A 17,981-nucleotide genomic window follows, 5' to 3' on the forward strand; every position below is an offset into this window, starting at 1 on the left:
CGATCGAGATGAGACCGCGTTCATTTTGGTTTCGTGCGTCGAGCGAAGTTTCAGCCCGCATTGCACGATGGCATCCACCACCTCTTCTTGTGACGATACGGTGACCATAGATAAATTCTTCATAAAGACCTGCGCTTGAGCATCCTCATGGATCTCAAAGTTTGTTGGAGCACGTAATCAAGGCAACCAGTTACAGTGTAGTCCGAGTACTTGGAATTCGTTGTGTTCGTGCTGCATGCCTTTTTCGTAGTCGTAGTCCTCTTCGATTCGCGGAGGATTCGAGCTGAAGCTGCGCTCAAAACAAACTCACGAGGCTGGGTGAGGGGCTTGACGGTTGCCCCCACAATGTTTATTGACGCTATACCTTGCGGCACTCTCAGTTCGAGGAATCTGCTTCATTGAAAAACGCATAAGATTAAGATAAACTGCATCGCTTCACCACACGGAAACCAAGTATACCTGACGAAAAAACCATTCGGCGCTGCTTGACGTCTGATACGACACTGGCCGTCCAGGTACCCGTTTTAGGAGAAGTGATCAAGAAAAAAAATAGGTTGTAAATTCTTCCAGTGCATCCTTACGCTCGTGTGAGGTCACGGACTCTATCGCAGTAGATTTCCAAAAAGCTGACGACGAGGGTCACTTCCGCGTTATGTTCGAATCCAAACGTGCCAACATCGCCAATTTTCACACGCACTTTCGACTTGCTCGGCTGACGGTTCACCAAAAATGTCGAAAAGATACTCAATCGACCGAGAGAGTAGCCCAGCCTTGTCTCACCAAAGATGCTGTAAAGATACCGATCAGAAATCAGCGTTCGAGATGACAAATTTCATTGATATACCTGAATGTTTTCCCTGCAGCAGCTATCAAAGTCATGAATGAGCAGCATGACCCGGCTTACCGCTTCAAACAACATTTCTTGAGTTGTGTCTGTCCAGTAAATCTGCCATAAGACACCATTTGATCAGTGTAAACTTCTGCGGGGGCTATCACAACACTATTCTGCCCTACATTATCGAAGCTAAAGGCGTCGTTTCCGTATTGCATTCGTTCCGTGTCAAGCAGCTCAGCAACCTCACAAAATGTACCGCGAGCTTATCAGACCAGCTTCCCTACCTTGATCACGATATTACTAGGTGCCTCTTCCTTCCGCTCGAACATGTCTTCGGGGGCGCTTTGACCGTCTGCGCAAGGTCGAGCACGAACATGAACCTATCGTGATCAAAGTTGCGAACAGTCAGACGCGGATGAGTAGGCATTCCTTCCTGCTACGTTGGGGATCTGAAAGCCAACCTTGACGTTGGCATTCCCGCCGAGTGTAGTAGGTGGTGACCTTATGGTCCATACTGAAGCGTCTACTCTCTTGTCTTCTCGACGGCAGGGCGTCTTCGCTGGAGCTCCGAGGAAGTATTTTCGGTAACGTTTTATCGGCTGCACGTGGTTGCGCCTCTTCATCATATACGCTCGTACGATGGGGCTTACGGCGCCGAGCAACTCGGTCGAGTACTTGCATAGCTCGAAAGGTAAACCCAAGAGCAAGACGATCAGTGGGAATGGCAGCGCGTTGGAAAGGTGCTTTCGACAAAATGCACGTGCAGTTGAAGCAGAAGACAGAGGAGACGGAGGCCCTTGCAGTCCAGCGCAGCAGCCACACGCCACGTTCGCGACAGGTTCTGCGAGTAAAGTACCCGGCACGACCGGCCTCCGTGGAGTTGGCCATCTCGATCACCTCCTCCTCCGTCGTGAACTTGAACAGCGACACAACAGGTCCGACCAACACGCATTGTGTTTACATGGGCCAGCACTGTAGCCTCGTAGAAGTTGCGGCCGATGTCTCTGCGCTGGCCACCGACAAGAGCAGTGGCACCGTTCGTGACAGCGTCCTCGGGGCCAATGAGCGGACCGAGATTCGCGCCTTCCTCGTGGGGCGGGCCTATCTTGAGCTTCTTGACGCGCTCCACGTGCTGGCGTGGATGAAGAGGGCGGTTGCTGCACACGCACTTTCCGGTGCGCTGGTGATGCGCCTCGCTCCAACAATGGCAGCGTCCAAGGCGTGTCTTACCCATTCAACTATGTGCGATATGGCGAGGGCCCTGCCGTGGTTGCTGGCGCTGCTGGGCGGCCCGGCACCCGAAGGATGAACGGCTCCAGCTTCTCTCCAGCTTCTTCGAGTGGTTGCAGAGCTTTGGTCGTTGCAGCCGCATTTCCGGTGCAAGCGGTGCTGCGTAGAAGGTATCTCTAGATTGTTAAACGGACGACGCGTCAACAGTTGAGCTTCGAGGTCCTGTGTTTGCCTTTGATCTCTGCCCTGCCGAGCTAGGTGGAATTGCATTGTACAATACATGTATCCTTATCAAAAACGTTCCAACCTCCTAAAGACTTCGGGCCTGGATCATCAACCGAAGGAACGCCCGCGCTCGCAACGCTGAGAGATGCATCGTCGTCGGTCGTCGTCTCACTCTCGACTTCTTCACTCGCTGCTGCGAGTTTTGCTGCGGCTTCCGCCCGCCGCTCGCGCACGATGTTCGTGGCGACTTCCATCACACAGAAGGCGCCTGCAAACTCGGTTGCAGGTATCCCCGCCAGCATAGTAGCCACAGCCTTCCCTACTGCGTGTGCCACCTTGAACTGCGTCGTGGGCTCCACAGGCTCCGGCGGGTCCTTATTGGCAGCAGCTGCGGTGGCGAGGCGATACTCACGCAATGTCTCCCGGGGGTGCTCGGTACGACAGCAAGCCGGCTTTGGCCGCTGGAGGGTGAAAGCTGGTCGCCTTCGCCGCCGCAGCGCGCTCCTGGTTCCGCAGCCGCTGTAGCATGTTCTGCACGTCCTTGAAAGTCGGCGTGCAGCTCGAGTTCTCAATGATATAGGAGCGGATCTCCTTGGGCTTGACGCTGGTCTTGTGCATGAGCTCGACGCAGCTGAGCAGCTCGTCCGAGAGACCAAGCCTCGCGTTGCTGTACTGTTGGTACGTCTCCTTGTCCACGCGGTGGTTGTGCGTCAGCAGCGCCCGCGTGACGTTGACCTCGTAGCGGTTAACCTCCGGGTCCACGAGCTTCATTCAAGCACGCGTTCAACTGCACATTGCAGTGCATGGCGCGCACGTCCTGGCATGATCAAACAGCACGAGTCAATAAAGCAATTGCCGTTTGATGTCAGACTGTAAGTTATCAGCTTACCTGGCGCGAGCGCCGCCCCGTGCCGCGGGACACATACTGTAGCTACCGCTGTGTGTGCACACGAGCGTGACCGAGTAGTTGATGTACTTTAGCGGGATTAGGCGCGCGCTGTCCGCCGACGCCGCCGGTTGCGGAGCTTCACGGACGTGGGCGTGCGCTTGCGGAAGATCTGGTAGCTGTACGAGTCTATGTAGCCTCCCACGAGTCGAACACGCGGCGGTTCAGCGGCGCGCCTTCGTGTCGCTCCTTGGCGACGGTGGCGTCGGCAGGCGGCGACATTTGCGCTGTGCTGTTAGTTAGTGGGTCAAGTGAGCTCTTATTTGGGTTCTTCATCGCTCATTTGGGTACTCTTAATTGGTCACTTCGACTTACTTTGGGCATTTGTGGGTGCTGCTACTCGTTCTTCATAAACAGCGACGCAATTGACAGTAGCTTGGGCGACACGGTGCTCATCTGTGGCTTTGGGCTCACGCGTTGCACGGCGACTGCGCATACACCGAGGGCGCCGACAACTGGGAGGGCACAGCGGAGCTCGTGGACTGCATCTTGGGCAAGTACAGCAGAGCGACGATGCACTATCTGTATCGCTGAACTTGCCGAAACGCATCAGGCAACACACCTTGCGTCCAACGTTGGCCTGCATCTTGACTGTGTGGCCGGTGCGTTGATCCAGGTGAGTGTCGTACCACTGGTTATAATACTCTATTGGGCAAATGAGCACTCACACGGTGACAGACTGCAAAGATAAACTTCTACACCAGCTAATACGACGATATGGATTTAATGACTAGGAAGACAACATAAAGATGTTTATGATCATGCAGTTTCCAGGTGCCAGTGTGAAATGGGAGCGGTCACTTGACTTGGGCCGGCATCATGTACTCCACATTTACCGATGGAGCCCGAACCGGAGGGTTGCTGTGCCGGTACTGACTAAGCGTATAGCGCGTGGTAATCTGTATGCCAGCCTCTGCTTGTCATCTTGTGGACTCTACCATGATAAAGTGATCATCGGCGGTGGCGAGATCTCTGTCCATACTGTGTCGACATGGTTACCTGCCACAGCAAAACCTACGTTGTGTTTTGTCGCTGAACCTCTGCTTGCGTTGGTTTTTTCAAAGTTGTGGGGCATGAACAAAAGAGATATGACGGAATCCGTATGACCCAACGGTAGGCGGCTGCTAACGGTAAGATGCTCGCAAAAAAGCTATAGACGTCAAAATCACGTTCACTAGAAATGTATTGATTAGGAACTGACCTAGACTCCCCCAATTGTATGTTGGTTTGCCGCATTCATCACCAAACTAGATCATGCTTCGATTTCTGCCTCTTCGCCGTCAGTACCGTGATTTCCTCGTCCAGATCTTGAAGAACCCTCGGATTGGTCTTGGGATCTTGAAGCACAATCAGAGCCCGGATCCGATCGCTGAGAAAAGTGTAATCCTTCGTTGCTGCACTCTTCACTTCGATCTCTAGCTTGCGCTGCAGGTAATTCGATCGGCTCGACACTTGTTTTTCCATAAGGCAAATTTTGCGTTCCTCCGAAACTTGCTTGAGCGTTGCCAGCTCTACCCGCCATGCCTGGTTTCCAAAGTCCCGGATTGCTTCAGCTACCTTGTTTTTCTTCCTGCGGTTTGAACCCGACCCCGTTTCACGCTGCGTTGAATCGGTGCTCTCGTAGAAAACGTCGTCTGGCAGGTCACGATTCACAGCACCGACAAGCTCACGCTTTATCTGTAGGTGCATATGAATGTAAAGTGCATCCAAACGCCCGTTACAGTACTTGTAGAAGTCCTTGCCGTTTGTGCCAGTCGTGGTAAAGCGGATGTGGGCCTGGCGGTAAGCTCCGTGAGCCGATCCCCAAATTTGGCGGATTTGCTTGACCGAGTGCTGAACGATGCTTGCAGGGTTGACACAGTTGGGGTCCAATGCAGGGTGGGCACCAATCAAATTGTCGAACTCCTCCTCCGGTGTGCAATCTAAGAATGCAGCAAAAACGTCCTCCCAAAACTGTTCCTCCGCTGATACAGCGGTGCCGAGATCGGCACGCGTACGCTGGTCGAAAAGGGCGACAAATCTAGTCGCAAATCGACTGGAAAACAGAATGTTAACCAGTCGAAACGGGCACTGCACTTGCTTCGACTCGGGCTCACGCCGCTGTTGCATCTTGTTCTCAAAAATATGCCCGTAGATCTTGTCGTTCTTCATCCGTTGAGCGATCAGAGATAACAGCACAGCCTTGGGTTTGTTTTAGTAACCTCGAATGCCACTTGCAATACAAAAGCTACGCAGAGCAAGGACTTTCGTTTTTGTAGGCGGCATTCCTCTGATCGTTGAAATGACAGGGACTTCTACTTGTCTCCCATCACGCTCCACCGTCTCCGTTAACCACTCGAAATCATCGAAACTCAGCTCCGTGCCTTCAGCGGTCTTTCCTTGATCTTGCTCTTCTTCCTGGTCCGAGCTTTCACTTGCATCTGCACCTGGATATTGCTGGCGTACTTGCTCAGCAATGGTGACCGACTCGACGGGGGTTCCTTCACGCCCCACTTCATGCGAGGAGATACCCTGGTGCACGTCGACCTCATCCACGCGCACTATCGCGTCCGTTGTACCAGAGGGTTGAACCTCGCTTAGCGACAATGGAGTAGCCGTATCTTACGCGAGAGCAATTGAGAATATTGACAGCATGGAGCTGCTGAAAGTCGCGTCTTCAGCTGCTTGAGAATTGGTCTCGCGTATGTTGTCGTTTCCTGGAGACTGGGTCGAAGATGGAGATGCTGTAGACACTCTTGGCCCGCTGCTATTAGAGGAGACGGAGAATACTGGGGCGGGCGCGCCACGTTCGTAGCCTCCCCCAGCTACAGCAGCGGGGATGGTAGGTGGCATGTAGGTCAAAGTAGCGAGGGGGGAGGGAAACCAAAGCAAACTGGGGGGTTGACGGAGACTCGAGGAATGGTGGAGGTACTCGCATCCGCAACGAGGGAATTCAACTGCAAAAATTCGACTTTCCCCTCTGTACAACCGTGAACTCTTTCAAGTTTGATAAAGTTCATGTACTACCTCCTGTACTACCTCGTGATATCTTGCGCCTTTCTACGTCAGGGACGATTACGCTCAAAAGTTGTACAAGGTTGCACGGATACTACCAAAATCTACCAATCTACCTCTGTTGAGAACGGCCCTGAGGACCTGGGGGAACTGGTGCTGGTGGGCAATTCGACGCGTATCCCCAAGGTGCGGACCATGATGTCGACGCTGTTCGGCGGCAAAGAGCTGTCCAAGTCGATCAACCCGGACGAGGCCATGGCCTACGGTGCAGCTGTACCAACTTGCTGCTGCTAGTGGACGTGACCTCGCTGTCGCTCGGCATTGAGACCGTGGGCAAGGTCATGTCGGTGCTCATCAAGCGTAGCACGGCCATCCCCGTGCGCAAGATCCGCGTGTACACCACGGAGGAGGACTACCAGACGTCCGTGGACGTGTGCATCTACGATGGCGAGCGCGCCTGCGTCAAGCCAAACAACAAGGTCGGCGAGTTCAACATCTCGGGCCTGGAGCGCACCAAGCGTGGCGAGCCGCAGGTCGAGGTGACGTTCGAGATTGACGTTCAATGACATTCTGTCCAACCACATGCTGCACTCGGGCGCTCAGTTCAATGTCTAGTACGCTGGAGAGTTCCACATTGAGAAGGACCCCTCGGGCAACTACAAGCTTTTCATTGACAACAACAGCGGCACGTACGCCCCCCCGCCCAAGGAGGAGCTGCCGCAGCCCAAGGCGCTGCTCGAGACCAACTTCTCCGGAATTTCGGTCGAGGCCCTGGACCGCAGCAAGAGGTCGCAGTAAAATAAGTAACCTAAAATAAATATAGTCAAGTTCCTCGTTAGTTGGATAATATTGTCCTTACTTCTGTAGCAACTTGAAGCTTAGTACTAGTGACTACTACATCGCACATGTATCTAGCCTCCTCGTCAATAAGTCGTCATGCTAGCAACACAAGCTTCTGGTTTTTTCGATGGCGGCTCGCGTGGTAATCCAGGCCCTGGCGGCTGTGGTGCTGCAGTGGTCCGCATTGGAAACGTACGGGGTGGACATGAGATCTGTTGGGCCGTTGGCATGTCCTACGCGGCAGCCAGCACGACCAATAACGTGGTGGAGAACATGGGGCTCCTGACAGGGCTCAAGGCGTGCCTTCGTTTTGGCTGGACGCCACTTCATGTGGTAGGTGACAGCAACCTCATCATTCATCAGCAGAAGACGCGGACACCGCCACGCGCCAAGCATTTACGACCGCTGTATTGGCAAAGCCGAAGGGTGGCCGACAAATTGGCGGTCATCTCCTGGCAGCACCACCCTCGTGCGCACAACAGCAAGGCAGACGCCCTCGCAAACATGGCGATGGACTCACGCCGCAGCTTTCAAAGAAACCTTAACCGAGTCTGTGGCTCCGACTCGATTTGGGACGACGTGTACAACTACGCTTCCGGCGACGTTAGTCACTGGATGGAGCAAAACAGCGATGAGAACTCCTCGGGGTTAGCGGCCTTCACGCGTTAGTGTGTGAAGGTGGCTCTGGTTGCGGCTAGAACAGTTTCATAGGGTGGTTGGATTGAGACAACCGCCGACAAGGTCGTAGCTGTCGTTAGCCAAAGAAGTTAAGTGACATCAATGTACCTCAATGCGAAACAAAACGAAACGAAATAAGCTTCTGATTCACACCGACCAAGTCTATTAAACCGAGCTGCTTACAGTACTCTACTCCCATGCGGCCAGGGTCTCCTTGTGCGCCTCCTGCAATGATTCGTCGTTTTGGCCGAGCGCGATGCAATTAATTCCAGGGGCGTTGTTTTCCATGAGAGCCTGGAGCTGAAGCAGGTCTTCGGTGGGCGGCGCATACGTACCACTGTTGTTGTCGATAAACAGCGTGGGCATGTCGAACCGGTCGGTGTCAATGCGGAATTCGCCGGCGTACTTGACAGAGAAGGCAGCTCCCGAGTGCAGTATGTGCGTGAGGGCATGTCCTTGAAGAAGTCTGCTCCAGTCTCGGAGAAGTACCAACCCTTGTTGGTGATGACGTACGTGAAGAGCACGGGCTTGTCCTGGCGTCTACCGTTGTGATTGAGCTCGAAGAACTCGTTGGGCGAGGAAACCGCGCCGTACTTCGTGTCGTTCGCCAGGGATCGGAAAATAAAAATTGATATTGTAAAATTGCAATATTGTTGGGCATCGATATTGTATTGTAGCGATGTCATCAATATCCACTATTTATTGTCAATATTCTCTGAAATTTATTTCAGAGTTAAGGGACGATTGGAGTCACTGGTCTTATTAATGACTTAGTGCATTCCTGACCAAGTCGATCAATAACCTTTAATGGATAAACGAGGGGTTTCATACAAATAGCAAGCCAAACTGCAGTGCAGTGGAGTAAAAGAATACACATACCCCGCGTAAGGTGATATTTTAGGTGAATGTTACCTGTGGCGGCAGGTTGTGTGGAGCACCCCAAATAGCTACATTCGAGCGACCTAAGTCGAAAAATTGCGTTTACCGATCAGAATTTAACCTTTTCACTACCAGAGATTTTTAGTAGGTCCCCTCCGGACCCATATGACAGCCAATCACATTGCAGTCGCCTTAATAAATTAACCAATAGTGAAACATTTTGCTTCCACGTGGAACTTATTTTTGCCCGCGGAGTAACTCACGGTACTGCATTAGACCTGAATTTCCGATTTAGCGAGATGACCGCCGCTCCTAGTGCCATACTTCTACTGCAACATATTGACGTGCGAATGGGGCCGCTACGGCGAGGCTTTTATCGACAACAGGATCGAATGCTGTCAAGCCGTTGTACGCCTCGCTCGAGGGCACTTTACCAGCTTATCTACCACTATAGTACTATGCAAGAATGTCTGCATTTGTAAGTTGACGCGTATCTATATTCCGCTGTGTGTGTAGGCGAAGGTAGCGCGATTGAATAATATAGTCAGATACTACGACTGCATTGATACTGTGCCATCTCATCAGTAGATATAGCTCTTCTACGTTGTGCGTATTCGTTTTGATCGTCGACATACATGTACATGTAGATAATGACGCTGAGGTTGCATCAAGGGGTGTACTGTAATAAGTAGTAGCTGGACCATGAGTACGGCGAGCTTATAACAATGGCAAGCTCGCCGCTGTTCAACCCTGCCAAGCTGTGTAGAACCCGCTGAGATAAAGAAGATTGGTGTATTTACGCCTTCAGTTACATATTGATGATATTGCATTGTAGCTAGGAGGCCGGTTACCATTGGTAACTTACCAGCTTAGCTCTGCTTGTCAGGCGCTAACCACTGACAGGGCTCCGGCGTCGATCCTACCCTTTACACTGCTACCTGTTGCAGCAGTTCTACATGTTGGCTTATCTGAGATTTTAGTAAGATAGTGTTTGGCATCTACTAATAGCTCCGTTGTACGGCGTCTTTCTTGCTATTAGATGTAGCTTGCCCTATATTCCTTACCAGCTCGGCCTCATTTTTATCGCCTAACGGAGCCTCCGCCTAGCAACACGAGCTTTCATGACAGCCATACGCCAGTATTGGTGAGAATGCTTCCACGGGCAGCAACAACTAGCCGGCATGTAGTCACTATATACAGGTACACTACAGTGTGTACCCGCGCCCTGGTACTATTGCAACCTCGTAAGATGTTAGCTTAGAATAGGTGCGAGCTACTCCTTCTACGCGCTCAGTCGTTGCGCGCGGCACCCGGTGAATGTGGCACGCTGCTCGTTGCCGCCGCTAGAAAGCGATTAAAGCATGTGAGCATCAGGGCTCGCAAACGGTGCTGACCGGGTACCCGTACCCGCCCGTGTAGCCGTCCAAGCCGAAGTCGGGTACCCGTACCCGCCCGCCCACAAGCCACGGGTGTACCCGGGCCAGCCAGGGCTCAAGATTTTGTACGGACGGACCGACTGTTACATCTCCCGACACGGTTTTAAAGTTAAACATTTAAGTAGGAACTACGCGAAATCAATACAGAGTGAAAAGGGCTTGTGGAGGCTAAAAGAAGACGGCGTAGGAGCATGATATAGCTGGTATAAGTAAGAAATATTACAATTTAGTACTTTTTTCGTCAACTTCGGGTACCCGTGGCACCGCCCGAGGTTTGCTTCGGGTACCCGTACCCGACCCGAAACCGGGTATACCCGAGGCGGGTAGGGCGGGTACAAGAAACGGGTACCCGATTGCGAGCCCTGGTGAGCACACGCTTCTCGAACAACTCCACGTCGTAGCTGATGGTCTCGCGCCCGAGGTAGAATTGCACAGCGCGAGCCGCTTGGATGGCATGGAGTACTATGAGTTTGTGAATACTCTGGCGTGTATGACGCCCGTACATCTATTTCATGTTAGCACAAAGACTTCGTGGAAATGTGAAATTTCAAGTATGCTTGCTCCCAAACTAATCTGGCGCTCACGGTACTGCGTAAATTATAGGTCCGCAGCGGTCCTACTAATCTTGGTGAGCTGCATTCCCAAAACCCTCTGACGTATTTTTATCCAATCAACAGTACATGTACCTGCTCTAATAGGACCGCTGCGGACCTATTAATGCATCGGGCTGGGCTGGTAGTGAAAGGGTTAACGATAGAAAAACAGATTACCGGGGTGGCTCCTTGATCTTAGCGCTAAACATCAATCGTGCAGAGTCATTTGATAGACAAGTGTATGACTTCAGCTATAGAAGCACTCATTGTTCTCTCAGTTCCCATTTCGCATTGACCACTAAGCCAAGCAACAGGCCTTCCCACTCACCAAGCCCCAGTCCAATCTACCTGCAACATGGAGATGCCACTACACGCGATTAATTCCAGTGCGTACAATTGCAGCAGGCCCGTAGCATGCTAACTAACTAACTGGTTATACCACTCGACCCGGTAAGTCAAACACTGCGTACTAATCGCTTGGCTATCAGATACGACACTGAACGGGGGCCGTAGCTACCGGTGCGGCTGATCAGTGGTGGTGTTGGTCAGGAGCAGCCCGTGATCTCACGCATTGAAATACACGTCAATGGCGCGGAGAAGCGCAAGTATAAATGCAGTAGCTACGAGAATAAAAGTGTGATCGCCAGCGACACTGTGCAAGTTACAGCAGTTTTTTACCCTCGGTCTTGCGGAGGGGTGCCGTACGACGGGTCCATTTCGGATTCGGCTCAAAACCAGCACTTCTCAGAGTGGAAACACGCCGTATTACACAATTCAACATGCAGACAGTTCACCTGCTCCTGGCGGCGCTTGTTGTCGCTAAGGAAAAAGCTACACAAGCAACCACTACGTACTCACAGTGTTAACGAAGATAGAGAGCTACCAACTGACGAGACGAGAAGGAGGAGAACATTTTCGCACCCTCAGTTGTTGCAAATTGCGACTCGCAATCCTCAGGGGTCTCCTCGGGAAAATCACAGGTACCGTCATCAAGGGCTTCAGCCGTGTCCACGGCTGGAACCCGAATTTCGTGGAGAAGCTGAGCGCCGGAGGCACGATTTTGTCTATGAAATTTATTTGGAAAATCATAACTAGGATAGCTGCATTTTCTCCTTATAAGCTAACATTTACTCAAAATCATTGAAATAACAACTGACGGATTAGCGATTGAAAAATCGGAGAAGAACTCTGAATTTGCTTAAGTGTAGAGGAGAAGAACATTTCAACCTAACGTGCATCCCTTTCCTCTTTTGCTTCACCAATCTTTTTTTTTGTTGAAAACCTGAAATTTCAGAGCTTCTTCGGGCCGGAGGCACGACTTTGTTGTTCAGGAAGAAAAACTGCCCCTACCTTCTCTTACGATATTAAAGAGCACCATAAGCTAGTTTTCCTCTCCTTTTTTCCGTGGCTGTTGCCTATTGAATGCTTCTGACAGCCGTAATAGCACTTTGCTGGTCATCAGACCCCAATCCATCGTCAGTACTTAATCGAGTCTCAGTTTTTTTCACGCTTCGCGTCGAGGGGTCGATGGCGCTGAACAACCGAATTAAGTATACGTAGACTTGCTCTCTTATCGAGCTATGGTTTTCTCCATGAGAGTAGCCTTGAGGTCCGCAGGGCTGCACTTCTGTTTTCTTTACAGCCACGTAATGGCACCAACGTGTATACGTAATAAATTTGAGCAGATACTGCGACTACGTGCGAAAAGACTTCGTATGCGTAGGAGGGGAGACACTTTAGACCTCAGAGCTGCAGCGTTACTGCGGTACCTACGTCGGTGATAATAACTTGGCTTGTGTCCTTGGCAACAGACGTCATGAAAGAGGGAGAGGTCCCCCCAACCGAGTCTCCACCATTGCTCGTCGATGCTTCTGTCTGGTCACTTTCGCTTTAGACACTAGGCAGACCGTCAATCATGTTCGGACACGTACAGTTAGGGGTAAAGACTCGCTAACCATTGGGAATAAGTGCATGACGATCATGCTAACATTACTCAACGTACTCATATACTCTAGTATAGTACAATATATCGGCATACTAAAGGCAAGTATGGCAATATATTGGGGCAAATATTGATATTGGTACAATATTGATTGTGATGACTGCCTCGCCGACAATCAATATCCAATACGAGTAAATCACGGCGTGCTGCGTCATGACTGCTTGACGAAACACAGGCGACTCCGGGTGGTCGGGCGAGAAGATCCGCTGGATCGTTGGGTAGTTCTTGTTCTACTCGTGGTCTCTCGACAAGAATTGCGGGATGTTGTGTAGCTGGACGCGGTAGGCCAAGGTCGTCGTTGGACGTTAGCATGGACAGAAGCCCGGCCGAAAAGCTCGAGTGCACAGAGTAGCGCACAGGTCCGACCTCTTGCAGCTCGGCGTCTTCGTCAAAGCTCACAGGGTGCGAATTCACCTTGATACTAAGTGTGCCGGCGTTTCTACCGGCCATGGTGATCGGCAGGTCGAACGCAGTCTCCGTGGCATACATAGCGGTGTCGGCAATGAACTGCGCCTCGCCCAACTCGTCGTCGGCGTCCACATCCTTGTCGAACAGCGAAAGCTTGAACACCAACGAGTGCTGGACATTCTTGAAGACGAACTTCTCGTTCCACTCAGGCTTGAGCGTGTCGAAGATCGGCCGCGTCCAGGCCACTTTCTGGCCGTCGATCTCAATGTAAACGTACGCGTCCCTCGACGAGAACTCGCCCTTGAGAGCGGTCTTGAGGCCGAGGTAGTCACCGGTGTCGATGCCCTGGAGAACGAATGCAGTCGTTAGAATGGGGAGCAGAAGTGCAGAGATACGCTCGTGACCACACGCACCTTGGCCGACACAATCTCGAGTTCGATATCGAGCAGACTGTCCGGGGAATCGAACATGACGGGCATGCTGGTAGGGACAGTGGAGGAAGCTGCTGCTTGATGGCGGCGGGGGAAGTTTGGGTCTGATCGGTGCTGGCCAGGACCACAAAATTTGTGAGACGGCGCAAACAAAATCGTAACAGTAGCGCTGCTCGAGTCTCTTCGAGGCTCTTCGCGCACGAGGTCTCTAGCCTTCTGCTCGCATGATACTTCAAACCTGCGTTGCTCTTTTTGGCTTGGCTCCGTAGCAATTGCATCACGCGATCGCAGCAATTCCATGCGCACATTTTCTGCTATGTTGTCCTCTGCTCCACAAATACTCAGCATTGATCACCTCTTTCTACTGCTCTGTTTGTGCTACTCAATGTGAAAGCTACTTTCCTCTTCTGCTAAACGCAAGACCCGCTTGCTTGCTGCCTCTGCTGGCTGCTCATCATCGGCGGTGTACAAAACACCATGTTTCTAAATCGTTTTTAAATGCCTGGGCTGTACCAGTACAGCCCAGGCAATTGAAGCTCGAGGGCCATAATGAAAGCCACTCACTTTCTCTTCCTAGCCGCAAGTGGTACACCTCAGCGGAGACCATATTTACGAGTACGATCTCATTGGCCGAAAGGGCCACTTAAACGAGTGATCTGTGTACTTTTAACGAGTGAGGTGGGTGCGAGTGTCCCTACCGCAGCATCTCGTAAAAATACATTTCTATAGAGCGATCCATAATAGCTTCAATTAGCCATTAACCTAAGCCAGGATAGTACCGTGCCTTGCTGAAAAAATATGCAAAAGTAAATGGCTTCAAAGCGAGAGTCAAACGTGGACCCCTCTTGACATCTAACTGGGGCCTCGAAAGAGGACTCGAGACGCGCTACTGTAACTCAACTTGAAGCTGCGGAAAGTTTGAGTCACTTGAGTTTAGTATGAGTTTTGTATGTTATCTTCAACTTCAATTGAACTTTACCGGCAGGCTTCTAAAATCTAAAGGGTTTTTAAGGTGCGGCACATCGTTGTGTATAACACACAAAACAGCGGTCGCTCCTGTATGGGCAGCTTGGTGCAGAACGCTCGTTGTGTATGGATGCAGCTACCCACGTTAAACAGTGTAAGATCTGGTTGTATTATGTAGCACTACACCAACGCTGTGCATTTGTGACGGGGACACGCAATGTTGATATTTACTACGCAGTGTACAGAACTTCGCGATTATGGTCGTCTTGTCTTCACATTCGCAGCATTACCATAGCTAGCAAAACGGCATTCGGACCGACAGCAAGTTGGATCTGATCTCCCAGCACGTCGAGTTTCCGCGCACGAGAACAGCCGGTTCTTCATCATCAACGCTTAGGTACAGTGCCGTCTTTACTTACTACGATGGAGTGAGAAACTATGGTTCTCATGCAAACGTTGTTTTCTATCTATCGCTGCCACAGCTTCCGTCATATGTCCATTAACTAGTTAAGGAGAGCCTTCTGCCACTAGTAAATGATACAAATACGTCGTATTGTAGTAGAATGTCCTTTTGCGCTCGAGGGCCAGATTGCTGTCAGGTGCCCGCGTATGCCACCCGAAGAATGGAGCTTCATCGAAACACAAACATTTGATGGTCGAAAGAATGCAGAAACGCAGTCCGTGACACCTTGTTCGTCGTAGTACCGTATAGTTGGCAACTCACGCCTAGCGTTGAGCTCAGTTTTGGTCATGTCGGTTGACGACTACAGCGTCCAATCAACTACTAGAGCGTGAGAGCGAGACGGGTAACAACTAATACCCGATTTTACCGATGTGATTAGGTATTAGGGTCAATGTAAAACACATAAAGTGATGTCTGCCACATATGATTCCCTTTTAAATCCGGATATATCAGGCGTCTCGTTCTCAGTACTGTATGTCAAGGGTTCGTGATATATACCAGAATTTAAAGAAGGTTGCTTGTTAAGGGCAGAGGTGGTACCTTCTGTATGAGCTCATACAAAAACAAAGCTAAAACTACTAAAGTTGCCAAATCAGAGGCCGCATACCTTGAAGTACCGCCGAGTGTATTGAGACCACATTTAGGTCTCACCAGATGTGAAGTGGTGTTATGTTAGGTCTATCAACTCTCGCAGGCCTTGGCATATACGCCGATAGGGTGGTTTTGGGCGGCGTCCAATACTTTAATATTTTAACAACTTCTATGTTCCCATTAATGCCGAAATTGGGTGCATCCTGAAATCACATTTTAGATTTGTGACGCACATTTGTCCAGGTTATGATACATTTACTACGTGATTATACTCGACGTTGCTGCCTCTACGGAGAAAAATAGTACTGAAAGTACCATTATTTTGTTGCTACTTGAGGGTATCATATGGGGTTTTGTATAGGATGGTCACCCCTTTTGGCAACCCCTTTTGACAACCTCACTTTACGTCACAAATTTACTCCACTGCTCGTTTTCTTTCACTTATGCTACGAGACCAATTTGTGATTTCAGGATGCACCCATTATGACGATTCCACTTTAAATCTTATAATCCATACAAATCAGCATGTTGAGCTTTGACATCCGTATGAATCCTGTGCAAGCTACTCAAGCCAATTTGTTGCAGCTAGTACTCTTGTGCAGCTGATATGTTTGCAAATTCCGGCCTCATAGTCACCTGCGGCTTACTTCTCCAGTTGGGCAGCTGGCTTGGGCAGGGCTAAGCAAAATACAATATGATATTGATTGGACTCTCCAACCTTCCCCAATTAACTAGGGCTCCGCGTAGGCTGGGGTAGGAGGACCTTGGTATAAACCCCTTTTTTCTTTTTTTTTCTTTTTATTGATTATTTTTCTTATTAGCTGCGGTCATCTCCTGCGCCTGCTTCGCAGCCGGCTTCGCAGCCGCAGCATCTGCCCGAAAATTTGCCTTAAATCTGTAGAAGCAAGATATCAACCGGCAATGATTTACAAAATAAAAAATGTGAACCTTGGTTGAGATCTGTTTGTAGCTTATAGAAAATGCAAATGCTTACCTCTAGTGCTATTGTACAGTCCACTTCAATCGTTCCCGTTACTTCAATTCGTCAATATATGTATGGATTCATACCAGTGTCGTCGGTAGCACACCGGTTCGAAGTGCCCACGCATATAAACCTTTTGGAGGGCCCAGTGCGGCACCGGAGTCAAACCGGTTGCTAGAAAATGTACCAGTTAGATGTCAAGAGGTCGTTTGACTTGACGTACCACGATATAATCCGATTTGGTCTGCGATAGCAGCACTAACGTTGTTTCCTATCCCAGTACAATTGGGTTATTTTCTTATTTCCCCTCACTAATGTAGCCACAACTCAAGTGTAGAGTTAAAAAGAGTTAACCATAAAGGCGAGAAGAACAAAAGTGTCTAATTAATGTGGATAGTTTACTTCGGTTTCCCATCATCGTACATCATATCCTACGCTTACCAAAGCATGCCTTAGATCTCATGCACCTGTAATTCAGATACAAACCTCACAAGGTTCGAAATTTTGCTTTTAGTATAAGCATTCTATTACAATTGAGCTCGATTTCTGTAAGATTTTCACAGCAAAAGTAAGTAGCAACGGTTCTTACTATTATATACTTATTAGTGTTTTTAACCTCCTCTTGCACACCAATTGCCGTCGAATTCATGGGGAAGTGATCATACCAAGCACAAATTGTGTAGATTTCTGCGCCAGACTTCCTATTTCTGATTGCACGAAATTGGTGACGGGGTATCAGTAAGTTATTCCCGTAAGTTACTGCGAGTTATTGTTACGGATATTGAAATTTACCGAGCCCTGGGGTTGGGTGTTTTAATTAAGGTGTTGTCATCTCGAACCGCATATTTTAATTTGATGCCACTAAGGCTCGGTTTCGACAGGAGCTGCACCTATACGATTTCAAAAACGCTGAATGCGTCTCGAGGTTTGATTTGGTTTTGCAGCGGTTATCCGTCCATGCCGCTCCACCAAATGAAGTGGTTTTGTTTATTCTAATCGTGAGCTTGCCATATACAAACGCAAAGCACCTGACAAGTATGTATTCTTCGACTCGCGAGTTTGAATGCAGATGCGGCGTTCAAAGTGTAAAATTCGCTATCCAGCAAGTAGCGCTATAAATCTGTCGTTTGGCTGCTCGGCACGATGACACCTAGGTAGCCTGATCGACATGCATCCTCATCTACAATACCGGTTAATTGCAGACGGTAAACTAAAGTAGTCTTCCAGTATCTAGTATTTACACGGCATCTCATCCGGCAGGCAGAGGAAATGCCTGTGAATAGTACAATTGTGACAATAGTAACGGGAATGCGGCACATCTGCTGTTTATTGTACTAGAAGTATTGCCGTTTGCAGATATTTTGGCCAACGCATGCTTATTATCTCGTTAATAATCTCGATTTTAATCCAGCCAGCTCTTAATTAAGACCTAGGTCTGATTTATATATCTCGCCAGTACGGTCTAAGATCCGAGCTTGGGGC

The 17,981-nt window shown here is 49.9% G+C and overlaps 5 protein-coding genes across 5 annotated transcripts; 2 read left to right on the plus strand and 3 right to left on the minus strand.

The window, feature by feature from the left end:
- Positions 1 to 2,698: 2,698 nt before the first annotated feature.
- Positions 2,699 to 3,822, minus strand: PHYSODRAFT_250889 (hypothetical protein; the record flags this gene model as incomplete). Its single annotated transcript, XM_009541303.1, has 6 exons — positions 2,699 to 3,055; positions 3,180 to 3,221; positions 3,242 to 3,355; positions 3,393 to 3,468; positions 3,651 to 3,718; positions 3,799 to 3,822. The coding sequence occupies 6 exons, from the start codon at positions 3,820 to 3,822 to the stop codon at positions 2,699 to 2,701; spliced, it is 681 nt and encodes a 226-aa protein (XP_009539598.1).
- A 1,082-nt stretch (positions 3,823 to 4,904) lies between these two features.
- PHYSODRAFT_386002 (hypothetical protein) lies at positions 4,905 to 5,300 on the minus strand (the record flags this gene model as incomplete). Its single annotated transcript, XM_009541304.1, has 1 exon — positions 4,905 to 5,300. A coding segment is annotated over one exon (396 nt), but the record flags the coding sequence as incomplete, so codon positions are not given.
- Positions 5,301 to 6,134: 834 nt separating this feature from the next.
- Positions 6,135 to 7,028, plus strand: PHYSODRAFT_342817 (hypothetical protein; the record flags this gene model as incomplete). Its single annotated transcript, XM_009541305.1, has 4 exons — positions 6,135 to 6,143; positions 6,357 to 6,495; positions 6,525 to 6,763; positions 6,846 to 7,028. 4 exons carry the CDS (start codon positions 6,135 to 6,137, stop codon positions 7,026 to 7,028), a joined length of 570 nt encoding a protein of 189 aa, XP_009539600.1.
- A 171-nt stretch (positions 7,029 to 7,199) lies between these two features.
- Positions 7,200 to 7,730, plus strand: PHYSODRAFT_417366 (hypothetical protein; the record flags this gene model as incomplete). The annotated part of the gene is made up of 1 exon (XM_009541306.1): positions 7,200 to 7,730. A coding segment is annotated over one exon (531 nt), but the record flags the coding sequence as incomplete, so codon positions are not given.
- Positions 7,731 to 7,937: 207 nt separating this feature from the next.
- Positions 7,938 to 13,545, minus strand: PHYSODRAFT_342819 (hypothetical protein; the record flags this gene model as incomplete). The annotated part of the gene is made up of 5 exons (XM_009541307.1): positions 7,938 to 8,170; positions 8,242 to 8,341; positions 12,799 to 12,888; positions 13,025 to 13,411; positions 13,480 to 13,545. 5 exons carry the CDS (start codon positions 13,543 to 13,545, stop codon positions 7,938 to 7,940), a joined length of 876 nt encoding a protein of 291 aa, XP_009539602.1.
- Between the last annotated feature and the right edge of the window lie 4,436 nt (positions 13,546 to 17,981).

This window comes from Phytophthora sojae (genome assembly GCF_000149755.1).
Source record: "Phytophthora sojae unplaced genomic scaffold PHYSOscaffold_21, whole genome shotgun sequence".
Classification (NCBI taxonomy): domain Eukaryota; phylum Oomycota; class Peronosporomycetes; order Peronosporales; family Peronosporaceae; genus Phytophthora; species Phytophthora sojae.